Here is a 13,804-nt window from a genome sequence, read left to right as displayed (position 1 = left end):
GAAGTGGTCATTAAATAAGTACTTTTGGATTTTTAGTCTGATTGCATCATGCTATAAAAGCTACTTGATGTTTACCTGTGTTTAATACACTAAATAAACACTAAAGTACTTACTTTTTTAAAGAGACTTTTCTTCAGATGTGTGGCAATTTTAGCTCAATGAGATATTTTAATAACTACAAGCATGAAAAACATGATAATACCTCATTAAGTTAAGTATGAAACATGACTAAATTAGAGGAGGAATTATCACCATTTTTTGTTTCTTCTTCTCAAATCTGACATGTTCAAAATAAAAAAGTTTATTCTTTTGGTTTGATGATGCTTTGTAAAGTTGGCAATTTTTAAAGATTTTTACTGATTAATGTTTATCGTAGTTACCATAGTACTACTGCTGCAAGTGTTGAAGAGTTAAGCTGGTCTGAGCTAGCTCTGACTGCGACAAAGCAAATGAGCAGATGCTCTCTAAATCCATCATTACAATCATGAACACACACGCACACACACACACACACACACACACACACACACACACACACACACACACACACACACAATACACACAATAACTTCACACAAGTTGTCTGCATATTCCTAAATCATGCAATTGTGTAAGATAAGATTAAATTCTTTAAACCAGGCAAACAAGAGCACCAAAAAGAGTGAATTATATAAACATATATAAAATTTATTAGAAAATATGTATTTATGAATTATATTGTATAGAAATACAGCATAAAATATGAATAGAAAACTTCCATTCCTGACTTCCTGGTGCAAATGAAGAGAACAAGATCATATCTGTCTGTAAACAATATGGCTGTGCTGAGTGGGGCCCACAGAAAACACTTCCCAGAGTTTTTATTATCATTTTTGTACTGAAGTAACTATCATTTTTATAACTTATAAGGTATTATATGAAGAAGAAAAAAAAAGAAATTGACATTTATTCCAAACTTAACAGAGGACGTCTGTATGTGAACTTAAAACTGTTTCTGAATGAACTTTTTGTCACTTGGTATTTCAACTTACTATTTGAACTGAAGCAGCCAAGAATAAAGGATAATTGTTACCCCAAGTATCTTGTATTGTTTACCGAGTGTCTCTGCTGTGATTCCCCTACTGACAATGCTCATCCTCTCACCCCTCCTCCCCATCTAGAGGATGTTTCACACTACAACTTCTAACAGTACAAAAGGACTGAGGCTTATGACAGTTTCCTCCTCTTTGGAAGTAACTGAAATATTGTTTTTTATGGGCTTGAGATAAACTTTTACTTTGTTTTTATATTTTAAATTGATGAATGAAGAAGGCAAAAAGGGGGGAAAACAAACGTGATTTTGAAGGGGACTGCAAGCCCCAGCATGTGCTTTCCTCTCCATACCCTCCGCCCCCTTCAGGCCCGTGTTTCAACCCCCTTCCAGCCTGTGGGTGGCCACTGCAGCAACTGGTAGCTAAAGCTCCACAGGCCCAAAAAACAACAGCTGCAAGAATTCTGCATGGGACAAGAAGTTTAAAGACAAAGGAAATCTGTTTTTTTATTTTTTATTTTAAAGTTATGCTTTTGTTTCTGTTGTTTCGTTTAAATGACTTGCCGTTTTTGGACCATTAACTGGAAAACATGAAGTTCTGTCCTTGTTTTTCACTTGTGCTGTTATATTTTGTTCCAATAAGTTAGTTATCAGTTCTGAGAGATGAGGAAGTCTCTGTGTTAATAAGTAGTGGTGAAAGTGTTTTTCTTTTATGGGAAGTAGGAAAGTTTGCTGTCCTGCAGAAAAAAATGACATATTTGTATTTTTAACATTTCAAAAAGCCCTTTTGGTGTATGAGACCATCCACCAAACCCCATCAGAAAATAATGTGTAGCTTGACAGTGAGCAGCACAGCCTCATCACACATTCCTCAGCACTTAATCACAGGTTGAATGAGAAGTCTTAAAGCCAACGCAGTCATCTTAGCTGTTACTTACACAGATGGTCATAGCTCCTGCCCCCATTTTTCCACAGAACTGCAGAGGCGAAAAGATGAGGGGGAAAAACTGCTGCTCTCCTCCCTTCTCCTTCTCTTCTCACTCTGTTCCAGGACACACTCTTGAACTGTGTCCAGAGGTGGGATTTCTTGGATTTTAAAATGTGTCTTTTAAATCCTTTAGAAACATCATAAAGATCTTTCTAGACTCTAGATCATCTAGACTGGAAAAAAAGAGCAAAAAAGTTGTCACAACCGGCAGACTGAGTCCCGTCCTGCCCATGAGCTCAGATTAGTACTTGCCTCTTCCTCCCTCCTCTTTATTCCTCTCTTTTCTCCTGGGCTGAAACCTGAGCCAAGAGCTCCCATTGGCTCTGTGAATTGGTCATGTGACCAAAGGACTAAAACCCCAAACTTAAAAGTATCCTGCAGGATTCATCTGCTACCCAGGGAGGGTGGGAAGAAAGATGGAACTTGACAACACAGGAAATTGAATGTTTGTCTAAAGGGATATTAATGTGTTTTATAACTTTGTTAGGATTTTTCATTTATGTATTAACCAGAATTTACACATTTTAAAACATTTTTATTTATAATTCAGCCAGTTCTGACTTGAAAGGAAACACATTTTGGATTCATGCATCAAAACCTTTTTTTTTTAAAAAAAAAAAAAAGATTGTTTTGTCTACAGAATAATCAGAAAAAAAATATGTCGCTTAACTCTGATAAACAGAACTATGAACTTCATCCAACTTTCTTCACAGGGCACACCTACTTTACATTTCATGATACTCTTAAACAAGTTATTTGTGGAAACAAACAAAAGAAAAGCTGAAAAATTTGAGAAACGTTTAGGTTTATTCAATGCTTATAAATAAAATTGTAATTATCACAAGTTTTTTGGTGCCATGCTAAAATTATGTATGAAAATATTGGTTACAGAAACTGTTTCCACTTTATTGTTGCTCAATTTTCTACTTTAAAAGTTAGAAAAAAAAGAGTTTAACAGGAAATGAAGTCCTATCGAGTGCTGAATAACAAGATGAAAAGTAAACCGTATTAGTCTCAAAAGCAACAGAAAAATACAAATATCTCTTTAAAAATCTTTAATCACAATTTCGACTTCAGATGGTTTTGTTACTTTCGTAGATAAACTTCTTCATGTTGTCTTCAATCCAGTCACTGAAGGCAGAGACTCGAGTGAACACTGAGGGCTTCTTGTCTCTGATGCAGCCCTGAGGTCCAAAGCTGACAATTCCATGCACTTCCCAGTTTGTGTTTATTTCTACAGCAAAAGGACCTCCTGAATCACCCTGTAAGAAAATAGGACCAGCAAATCAGCAAAATTATAATGCATGGTGTAACATTTACTTGCACGGGAAATTATTAGTAGTTTATTAAGCTGTCCTCTGCTTTTTACAACACAGGACTTCTAATGATGCCATTTAACTGTTCACATGGTTGCTTGTTATGGGGCAGCATAATGTTCCTATGTACTTTTGTCTAATGATGCTTGTTAACTGAGCAGCGGTCATTCCTAATGAATGAATGGCTGAATGGCCACAAACAAAACATTTAGCAGGGTGTTACACAAAAAGGCAGTATAATCAAGAGAGGCCACCGCTGTTATATAATATTTAGAAGCTGCAGAGAGGATGAAACTTGGTTGCTGAAAATTCTCTCAAGCCATTTTCAGAGTGTGTGTTTTCAGAAAGTATCTTCTGACCTGGCAGGCTGACTTAAGCTCATCCGGGGACTCATAACCAGCGCAGATCATGGATGGCCTGAGGATATCCCACCAATATTCAGGCTTACTGCAAGTCTGGAAGTCAACTATAGGGAGGGCTGCCTGGTTCAACTTTTCAGCCACTTTGGGAAACAAATTGCCTGCGATTGAAATGGAAAAAAATGTTTATCATATAAGCTTGTTTTTTTATATATATTTTTGTAGTTTACAGGGAACACATAAAGTAGTCAAACTTGTCAGTAAAAACAAGAAGCACCGAGGTTAACTTTAACTGTGGAAGATGACAATTACAATAACAAACTGATTGCTTCTACCTTTCTCATCTCCCCAGCCAGTGACGAAGCCCTTTGTTCCTGCGGGCATCACAACCCCCGTTTTGGGCAGACATATGGGGCTGATCTCCCTTGTCATATTGACAGACTTGGTCAAATGTACCAGAGCGATGTCGTTGGTGATGTCACTCTTATCCTGCTCGTAAACAAACCCCTCATGGCGGATGATCCCATCCACTTTGTAGCATTCCTGTGCTGAGGGAACATCCATGGAGGAGTTCATGTGGTGTTTCCCCAAACACATGCGCCAATAGGAGGGCTTATTCAGTGGACTTAAAAGCAAAATAAGAGAAAAATAAACATAAAGAGAAATTATTTAAAGCATCTCATTTTGTTGTTCACATCAATTGTTATTTTCTAAATGTGTCTGTCTGATGCTTGAAATCCGAGGCTGATCAAGAATAAACATCTATGATACAGACTCAGCACCTGAACCTAAAGACAGCTTAAATAATGCAGAATCTTTTGATTATATCTCTTCCACACAGTCACATTTATGTTTTCATCTCTGAGATTTTAAAATGAAAGAACATGAAATATTCAAACTGTGGCTGTAATTCTTACAACATGAAGCAGTGAGCAGCAGTCAGGATCCATTCCTCATTAATCAAAGAACCACCGCAGCCATGCATGTAAGGGATGGGAATCATTGGTGAAGCCTGGAGAAGAGAGATACATTTATTTTATTTATTTTATCATTAATACACACGGAGGGGCAGTAGTTAAGCATACCTGCATGGAGACTTGCCAAGGCCAGGAGTGTGGGATTGCCTCCTCCCCGTTAACCACCCGTGGAGTGGCTGTATTTGGTGTCACTGCTGGTTTACCACAGTCTTTTGGCCAATCTGAAAACACCCAATCAAAATAAATATGACTTGTATCATCATCTTCATACACTAGTCTTATGTATACAGAGAGAGTTTCACTAAGAATCCATAAGAGATGCTGTGGGATGATCATCATCTGCACTTACTGATAGTGATTTTGTCCCATGGGTGTGTAGGAGTAGGAGGTAAAGTTGGGATAACACTGGAATCAGTGGTCCAGTAACCACGAAAACCTTTCTGCTGATTGGCTCCGTTGCTAAGGAAGCGGATGACAACTGTGTTGCTTGGGATGGTGAAAGCTGGTGGTGGGGCAAAGCCACAAAACTGACCTGCAGACCAGACAAGAAATGGTTTTTTTCGCAATAAACTTCACAAGTGAATGTAAAAGACATTGTTGAACAGTGACTGACCTAGTGATACCATGCTGTCGCTGTGAAAGATCTCCACGTAGTCTACACAGTTTCCTAAGATGTTGACAGCTTGCAGTTCAAAGTGAGTGAAGGCGACATGGATGCTTTTTGATGAAGGAATGCTGATATGCCATGTGCACACAGTCTGGCCTGGGTAGTCATCAGGCCAGTTTGGAGAAGTGATTTCCCCTCGTTCGCTGCTAAAACTTCCTCCACAAGGAGCTGCGGTGGAACAGAAGGAGATGGAGGCAAGCAGAAGACATTGGAAGATGAAAAGCAGACTGTAACAAGCAATATGTTTACAGAGGATTCATTTAGTTGTTTTTTTGTTTGTTTTTGTTTTATTTTCTGGCTTACCTTCTGTAGGATCCACTGCCCTCCAGGTGGCAGCGAAGCCAGTGTCGACCACCTTGTCATTGGAAGAAAAGCTGATTTTAAGGGTATTGCCATCACTCACTATATCTTCCGGGGGGACATGACTGCAGTAGGTGCCTGAGGTAAACATAAAGAAGTGTGATTTTTCTTTAAGTATTTAAACATGTGACACATGACTACTCGTTGTTTGGTACAAAAATGCAAACAAATACATAAATGCATTTTAAAAAGTGAAAGCTATATCTTGCGCATTTAAACAATTCAACCACTTGTTAGGCAACTGCTTTATCCCAGTTTTATATGTTCACCTAGATTTATGTTATTAGTTGAGTCTACAGCATGCAGTGAAAAAGCTATTTGTCACAAGATGCTATAAAAACAAAGTCATAGTAATGGTACAATTAAGCTGAATATTTGACTATATAATGTAAATCACATCAGCTCCACATTGTTTAATTCTGTTATTACTCATTCAGAATACGACCTTATTTGTGTTAAGGCAATCAAAAAATGCCTTTACATAACTCTTAGAGTGAAGTCCTAAGCTGGTTGATACTACAATATTGGTGTAGTGTGTAAAGATTATAGGAGGTTGTAGGTTGTTTGTATTGAAACTTCTATTTATTTTTTCAGTCAGATATGGTAATAATTCAAAATTTCATCCAACAAACCCAAGGTTGCAAAATACAAATGTCAACAGGTTTTTTTTTTTTTTTTTAAATTAGTCTCCATTTTATTTAAGCTTTATTTATTTGACCTCCACTAATAAAGGATTTTTTGAGGAAATTATTTTTGTATTGTCTGCATTTCCTACCGAAGCCATTTTATTATTTTTATGCGTGCATTTGCTTTACGGACCTGTCCTGATATGCCAACTTCTGAGTCTCATCCTGAAGAAAGATTTTTTAAAAATGCCAAACCTTAGCAGTTGCAATAATTTGTTGCAATCATGTGCTGTGTTTTAAACAAGCTTACAGATTACTGAAAATATAGACATACCCAGATTTCCTACTCTGTCAATTAGGCTGACTTTGTCATTTAGACACATCTGACTCTCTTCCAGAGAGAAGCTGTTGAAATGGAGGTGGACCAATTTGCCTGCAGGCACCTGGATGTTCCACTGGCAACGAGCTTTGTTGTTGTAGCTGCCAGGATGACCCATAGAGGATATGGTGCCACCTGTGCCAGTCAGGTCCTTTGGCCCTCCGCAGCCAGATGCTACACAGAGGACGGAAGGTGAAAATCAGCCATACACTCCTATGAGTCTCATATTGACTTTGTAAGCAAAACAGGCCAGGTTAGGTGGCTGAATTAATACTGTGCTCATTGTAGATATCTCTGCGGATGACATTTGATATCCAGGGGAGGTAGGCAGAGGAGCGAGTGAACACTGATGGCTTCTTGTTCATGATGCATCCAATCGGGCCAAAGCTGGTTATACCATGAACCTCCCAGGGACCACCAAAGGAATCCTGGCAAACTAATGGACCACCTGAATCCCCCTGTCAGAGTCAGAGGTGCATTTAGGAAAATATTTTCATGTGTTGTTTGCGAGCACAATGCAGGTTTTCATGAAGTACTTCTTTTACCTGACAGACAGACTTGAGCTCATCAGGTAGTGTGTAACCACAGCAGATCATAGAGGTCTTGACCTGGAACCACCAGTAATCCATCCTTTTACAGGTGTCATATGGCACAACAGGCAGGGCAACTTGGTTGAGGGTTTCTGAAGCTTTTGCATTTAGTGAATCGCCTGATAAGACACACAAAATCAGGATGTATTTACACATTAACTCCAGCAGATGGCATGCAAACAATGCAGCAATTCTGCGTTGGTGTTTTGCAGGTTGAGAGCATTTTTCCTGCTAATGAATATGAAGCGGAGACAGCACCTGTCTCATCTCCCCAGCCGGAGGCGTAGCACTCCTTTCCATCAGGTAGGATCTCCTCCTCAGAGGGAAGGCAAGCATATGATATCTCATCACTGGTTATCACCTCTTCCTCCAGCCTTACTAGGGCAATGTCAAACTCCACTGTGGGCACTGTGGGATACTTGAAGCCTTCATGACGATAGATGCCAGATATGTTGATGCAACGTTCACTAGGCTCAGTGTAGGTCAAATTGTGTTTGCCGAGGCACATGCGCCAGCGCTGCAGCTCATCTGCATATCTGGGGGAAAAAAATTAATCAGTGATTATACAATTTTTGCATCATCCCTGTCATCCATCACTGTCAATTTCAATTAATTTCAATTAACAAGGTATTGGAGATGTATGCGTTCGCCTTGCAAGACTTCCTGTTTGACAAAAATGCATCTCACACACACACAGATAAACTTCTTCTAAACAATGATGTTTATCATTAGCCAATGTGTTGAGGTGTCTTTAACAAGTATTAACTCTTACTCCGCTGTAAACTTGGGGAAAAGCTCAGACATAGAGTTTCCCCCCTCCCAAGGCTCTATGTCTGTGTCTGCTAAAATGACAAAAATTGGCTTTTGGAAAAGAGATGTTTAAAGCCTGGATTACTTCCCTCTTACTCAGCTTTCTGCAGGATTTTTGCATGTTCTTATTTACCTTATAAAGCAGTGAGCGGCTGTAAGCACCCAGTGTTTGTGAATCAGAGTCCCTCCACAGATATGGGAGAATTTCGGTTCTGGTTGACTCGCTGGCCAGACCTGAAACAAGCACACAACAACGAGCAGAGATGAAAACCAGTTTGGAATCTGCTGGCAGAGTGAATCAGTGAGTCGGTGAATTCATGCAGTTCTGCTAATTAGCTGTTTAAAAGCACTGAAAGTGCCTTTTGTGATTTAATGAGGAAATTGTAACTTCTGAGGTCAATTCGGATATCTTATGTTGAAGTGAATCTTTTTACAGTAGAGGAGAGTCTCACCTGCATGGACACTTGCCAAGGCCAGGAGTGTGGTATGGCTGGCTCGCCGTTCACAATGCGTGACACAACAGCAGGAGGAATGGTTGGTTTCCCACATGCACTGGGCCAGTCTACAGGAAGTTTGTACTGTGTTTTAGGACACTGCTTTTCAATGGTAGCATTTTTTTAAAGTAATCTTTCAAACATAAATAGTTAAAATCATTTAAAGTGTTCTTGCTTTTCGCTCTCACCAGTCTAATTATCAGCAGTAATATATTTCCGGATATAGACATGCAAACATAATATTATGCTTCCCTGCAAATTACAAAGCAAAACCCCATTTTAAAATGTAAATGTGTTATTCTTACCTAAAAAGTAAATTATCCCTGTTGCATTTATCTCCCTTCATCTCTTTTCACCTGACAAATAGTGCAACACTGCCAAGGCTTTGGCAGAAACAAACCTATAAGCTGCAGAGTCCATCTATAAAACTCTATTGCAGCAATTGCTTTGGCTATGGCTAGGACCACCTGGGGCTCATCTCGGGGTGAAGAATGGAAATCACGTGACAAGCAGCAAGGAAGGAAAGTGAAGCACTAGGTCACTTCGCATTTTGTTCTCAGCACACCAAATCACCTTGCTTAAATTCACATCTGGGAGATGGAGAGGTATTTGTGAGGAAGGCATGAGGGTGTGAAGAAACATGAACCCGATGGATAGCTGGAAGGTGTCTGTGCAGCAGCCCTGCAAGAACTGTTTTTAATCACGCCAGTCCTAACCCGAGGAGAGACCATATCATTTGTGTAATATGTGTAATGTAATGTACTTATTTTATCTTTTAAAATGCATCCATGTTACTATAAACATGTTGCTGTATATGTAAAAATGATAAATCCTATTTTCTTACTGAGATGCTCCCTGATGACAGATATTTCAGCATCCATCTTTCATCCAGTGAGCTCTCTTCAGCCAATAAAAATGAGTTCAACATTTACCCCTGCTCGGTCACCTCTCTTTCTTTCCCTCACTTAATGTTACAAACCCCCAGCTCGCCAGTGAATAAGGGGATAGGTTTGTAAACATTAAACCCACAAATAAGTTCCTTTCAAAATAAAAAGGTTTTTATTTGCAGGCAACACTGTTGTTGCCCATGACAAACAGGCAGGAAGAAGAAACGCAAAGGTTGTAACAGGCTTTGGGTCACACCCTGAACTAGGGCAGGGCGATATGACCTTTTAGTAATATCCCGATATTTTTATGGCATGTCACGATATACGATATATATCTCGATATTTACCTTAACCTTGAATGAATGCTTTGGTGCATACAGTCACATCAATAAGAGGATTTTGTGTCTCCATTAAAACATAATTGTTCATACTGCATTAAGATATGCTGATTTTAAACATTCATGCCAAAAGGATGAATTTGTAACGAAGCAAACTGATCAAAACTATTTATTGAACAGTTAAAGCAGTGGCAGAAACATGTCATTTTAAAACAAAATAAAGTGACTTTGCCTGATGTAATAAATGCAACGTATGAAAATAGGTGCTCTAGGGGGTGACTTTTCAAATGATGAACTATTATAAGGCTTTGCTTTATGGATACGTTTTTGAGTTGTCGTATATTTTTTTTAATCGCAGAGTTTAGCATAGAAATCAGTCTTATAATACAGGCAGAATGTCCTCGTATCGTCTCCAATAAACGGTTTCAGCCAGCTTTTAATTCAGGGTTTGATTCCCACTGCTTTCTGTACTTTCTAGAGACATGACGAGCTAGATAAATATGCTTGTGTCACACACACAGTGGATGAGGTGAGTCAGTGACAGAGGCTGTGAATGTTGTCAAATGGAATTAATTATTTTTGCGTGACGTGGAAAAACTTTGTAATTTACGTCCCACTCTGTAATCCAGAGCGGGATCAGTAGCGGATTTGGCTGTTCATTGTGACTGTAGGTGGAGTCGTGCACGTGTCCTCTCTGCTCCTCTGACTGGCTGCAGCTGCAGCCGGAGCGACTGAGTGCTTTAGGACGGGGAGAGACTCTCGTTCTGACAATAACTTTACAATATGCGCTTTAAAGTCAGTCGCCAAAACACCAGGAAAGTCTCCAATAATCCCAGTAAAAGTCGCTAGATTTGTCGCTAGTCGCCTTTTACAAAAAAAAAGTCGCCAGATTGAGCGAGAAAGTCGCAAGTTAGCAACAGTGGCTACACGCTGCCTCTCATGACGTAGCACGTAGCTCACGTTATGTACGTAACTAGGTGCGCTTGCTTTAACTCTCTGTGCAAAGCGGTGCAGAGTCGAGGAGGAGGGAGAAAACCCCGCCCACAGCTAAAAACAACTGCGTGACAACAGGATACTCGATTATGACGAATATAGGCATTTTCTATATCGCACAGGGGACTAGCCACGATATCTCGAGTATATTCCATATATCGCCCAGCCCTACCCTGAACACAAACTGCCCACAACTAAACCACTGCTTTTAAGACAGCTTACAAATCACCCCTACTGGGCTCACAAATACAAAGATCCGTACTACAGCACAAAACCACTGTCCCAGGCTGACAACCTAGCCAAAGTGAGGCAAACTGAGCCATCCATACTCAGCTGCCCTGAACAATTGCCAGCCTGCTCCTTAAATAGGGCTGACGAGCTGGCCCAGCTGAAGGTGATGATGATGATGTGGATCCTGGAAGGAGCAGTGCAGCCAGTTGTTGGTTGGAAACAAAGCCGTCAGCCAATAGTCTAGTGGAGATCACAGTCAGATTTGCACAAGGACTGGGACGTAACACTTCTTTACTTCCATTTTTTGCCACTCATTCAGCTGTGGTACATGTCCAAAAAAGCCAGTAAGTTGATATTTTGTTGCTAGTATGTTGGATGGAGCCATAAAGCAAAAGACAGTTGTCACATGATGCTGCAGGCTGGAAAGCAAAAGTTGTTAAATGCAATTACAGTATGTGCATGATGATTGTCAATTTGCCATAAAAATGAGTTGGAAGCAGTGAATTTTTAAGAAACTTATGTGATGTTGCTTTGAAATTGTCCACTGTGTATAAAGACAGAGAAAAACAGAAAATATTTATGTTTTTTATTACTACAGAAGTGATGACTGGCCCAGTTTATTTGGTATTTTAACACAGTACTTAAACTGAATGTTTAACAGCAACATTGAAGTTGTGAATATCATAGCAGCTGATGTATTTTTGCCCTTTTAGGCTGTCATTGCAGATGTGCTAGCAGATAAAGGCTTTATTAAGAAAAGGATGATCATGGAACAAGAGCAGCAATCAGCTGAAAGATTTATTTTTCTTTATATAAACAGGATCCTCATGCTACCGAAAACACAGTTTTAGAGATTGCAGTTGATATGTTGGACTACTACAAATGCTCTGCAGAACTGTTAAGGACTGTAGATTTTTCTGAGCCTGTCATTTTTTGCTATTTGTTCCATTTTTAATATTAAAACACAGACTGGTATATATAAATAACATTTAGCTGTTAATGGTTAATATTGAGCTGACAAAGATACTCTACCTATGGGGATGTTGTCCCAGGGATTGGGCTGAACAGGCGGCTCAGTAGGAGCAGGCAGATTGGAGTTTGTAGTCCAGTAGGCCCTGAAGCCTTTGCCCTCTGTAAATAAGTCTGTATGAAAGCGAATCAGCAGCCGGTTGCTTTTTGTCTGGATGGTAAGAGGCAGCTTTGTTCCACAAAATGGACCTAGTGGATTGTAAGAATAATTTGTACATTGTAAAAAAAAAAAACAGGGAAAGTGACAGCTGTAGAGCTCACAGGTAAAGTATTATGATGAAAGTGGATGGTTCTGGAAACAGCTAGACATGTATTAAATCTGCTTACCATGCTTTTGATTCAGTGTATTAGTTACACTGTTGATGTCATACACCATAATGTTATCATAGCACTTGGAGGTGAACAAATCTTTGGCTTCCAAGTCAAAGTGGGTGAATTTCAGTGTGACTTTTTTCCCTAAAGGTGCAACGATGTTCCACATGCACTCTGTGTTAGCGTTGTAGTTCATAGGCCAATTTTGGGACTTGATAACCCCTGTTTCCTCTTTGGAAGAGAAGCCACAGCCCTGGATTTCTGAAGCAGGAAGAGGAAATGAGGGAAAATGCACAAGATGCATGAGATGATAAATGTAGAAAGGTTGCATTATGTTAAAAAAAATAAAATTTAAAAAAAAAAAAAAAAAAAAAAAAAAAAAAAAAAATATATATATATATATATATATATATATATATATATATATATATATATATATATATATATATATATATGAAATCTTTTTATGATAAATGTAAACATAGCCTCTGTCACTTTATTATTTTGACACAGTGTCAGTGTTAAAAATCTTTAAAGTAAACAACTACTTTAGCTTTTAGATATTTGAAATTGTCACAACTAAAATAATATTTTCTGGTTATTTAAATCATCTCTGTGCTGACAAGAAGAGCATCTTTTAAAAGTAAACAGGGGTTAAGCCCCATATAAATCAACAAAAGCGCTTTGCACAGGGTATGGGGATGTAATCATTTTTAATTCAGAGTTTGATTAAAAGAAAAAAAAAAGGATTAATCTCACTTTGTCTATTTTGTGATCACAGCCTGAGGGCTTGTGCATAAAAGAATGAATACAGAGTAAATATAAAGTATGAAACAGTCTGTCTCCACAGTGTTGTTAAAAGGAATGGTGACACCACACTGTGAGTATACGCTCTTTAAGGTAGATATCACTGGTGGCATCTGCCCTCATATTTTTTAAAAGAATACCGTTTTTATGTTTTTTAGCCCGACTGTCTCTGGGTTGAAAGTTTGAATTAATTACAAGTCATTGGGCTGGATTTTTGTTTTGTTTGGTTTTACATAGCATCCTAACCTTTTTACATAATTCAGGTTTACTACCTTTCCAATCACACGTGGGGGTTCAAATCCCTCTCTGGCACAACAATCATGATGATAAAAGATACTTTTATCTTGCTTTTGTACTTTAACCTGTGCTTTTTCAAAGCTGACACTGATTTTGCAACAGCTAATTACATGAAGATGTGTTAGTTAATGAGGTGTTGATGTTCAAGCTGTGTGTTGGTTGTACTTATGTATCAGTCCAGTACCTGCAATATCCTCAGGATACACTGCCTCCCACTTGGCAGAGAATCCCCGGTCTGTGAGGCGACCATCAGACTGGAACGTGACAGATATTGTTTCACTGGCACTGACCACCAGTGGGGGAAGGATGAAGCC

At 39.0% G+C, this 13,804-nt stretch overlaps 1 protein-coding gene across 4 annotated transcripts in view; it reads right to left on the bottom strand.

Moving 5' to 3' along the window:
• Nucleotides 1-2,133, bottom strand: part of fam13a (family with sequence similarity 13 member A) — a 58,322-nt gene extending 56,189 nt beyond the window's left edge. For all 4 annotated transcript variants that reach the window (XM_079264509.1, XM_079264511.1, XM_079264510.1 and 1 more), the window contains exon 1: nucleotides 1,969-2,133. In XM_079264509.1, the coding sequence (XP_079120635.1) occupies nucleotides 1,969-1,995 (27 nt within the window). In that variant the 5' untranslated portion in view covers nucleotides 1,996-2,133. The remainder of the gene's footprint in view (nucleotides 1-1,968) is intronic.
• Between the last annotated feature and the right edge of the window lie 11,671 nt (nucleotides 2,134-13,804).

This window comes from Telmatherina bonti (genome assembly GCF_933228915.1).
Source record: "Telmatherina bonti genome assembly, chromosome: 3".
In the NCBI taxonomy this organism is placed as follows: Eukaryota; Metazoa; Chordata; class Actinopteri; order Atheriniformes; family Telmatherinidae; genus Telmatherina; species Telmatherina bonti.
The sequence above is the reverse complement of the archived record's forward strand: the minus strand, read 5'-3'. Positions and strand labels throughout refer to the sequence as shown.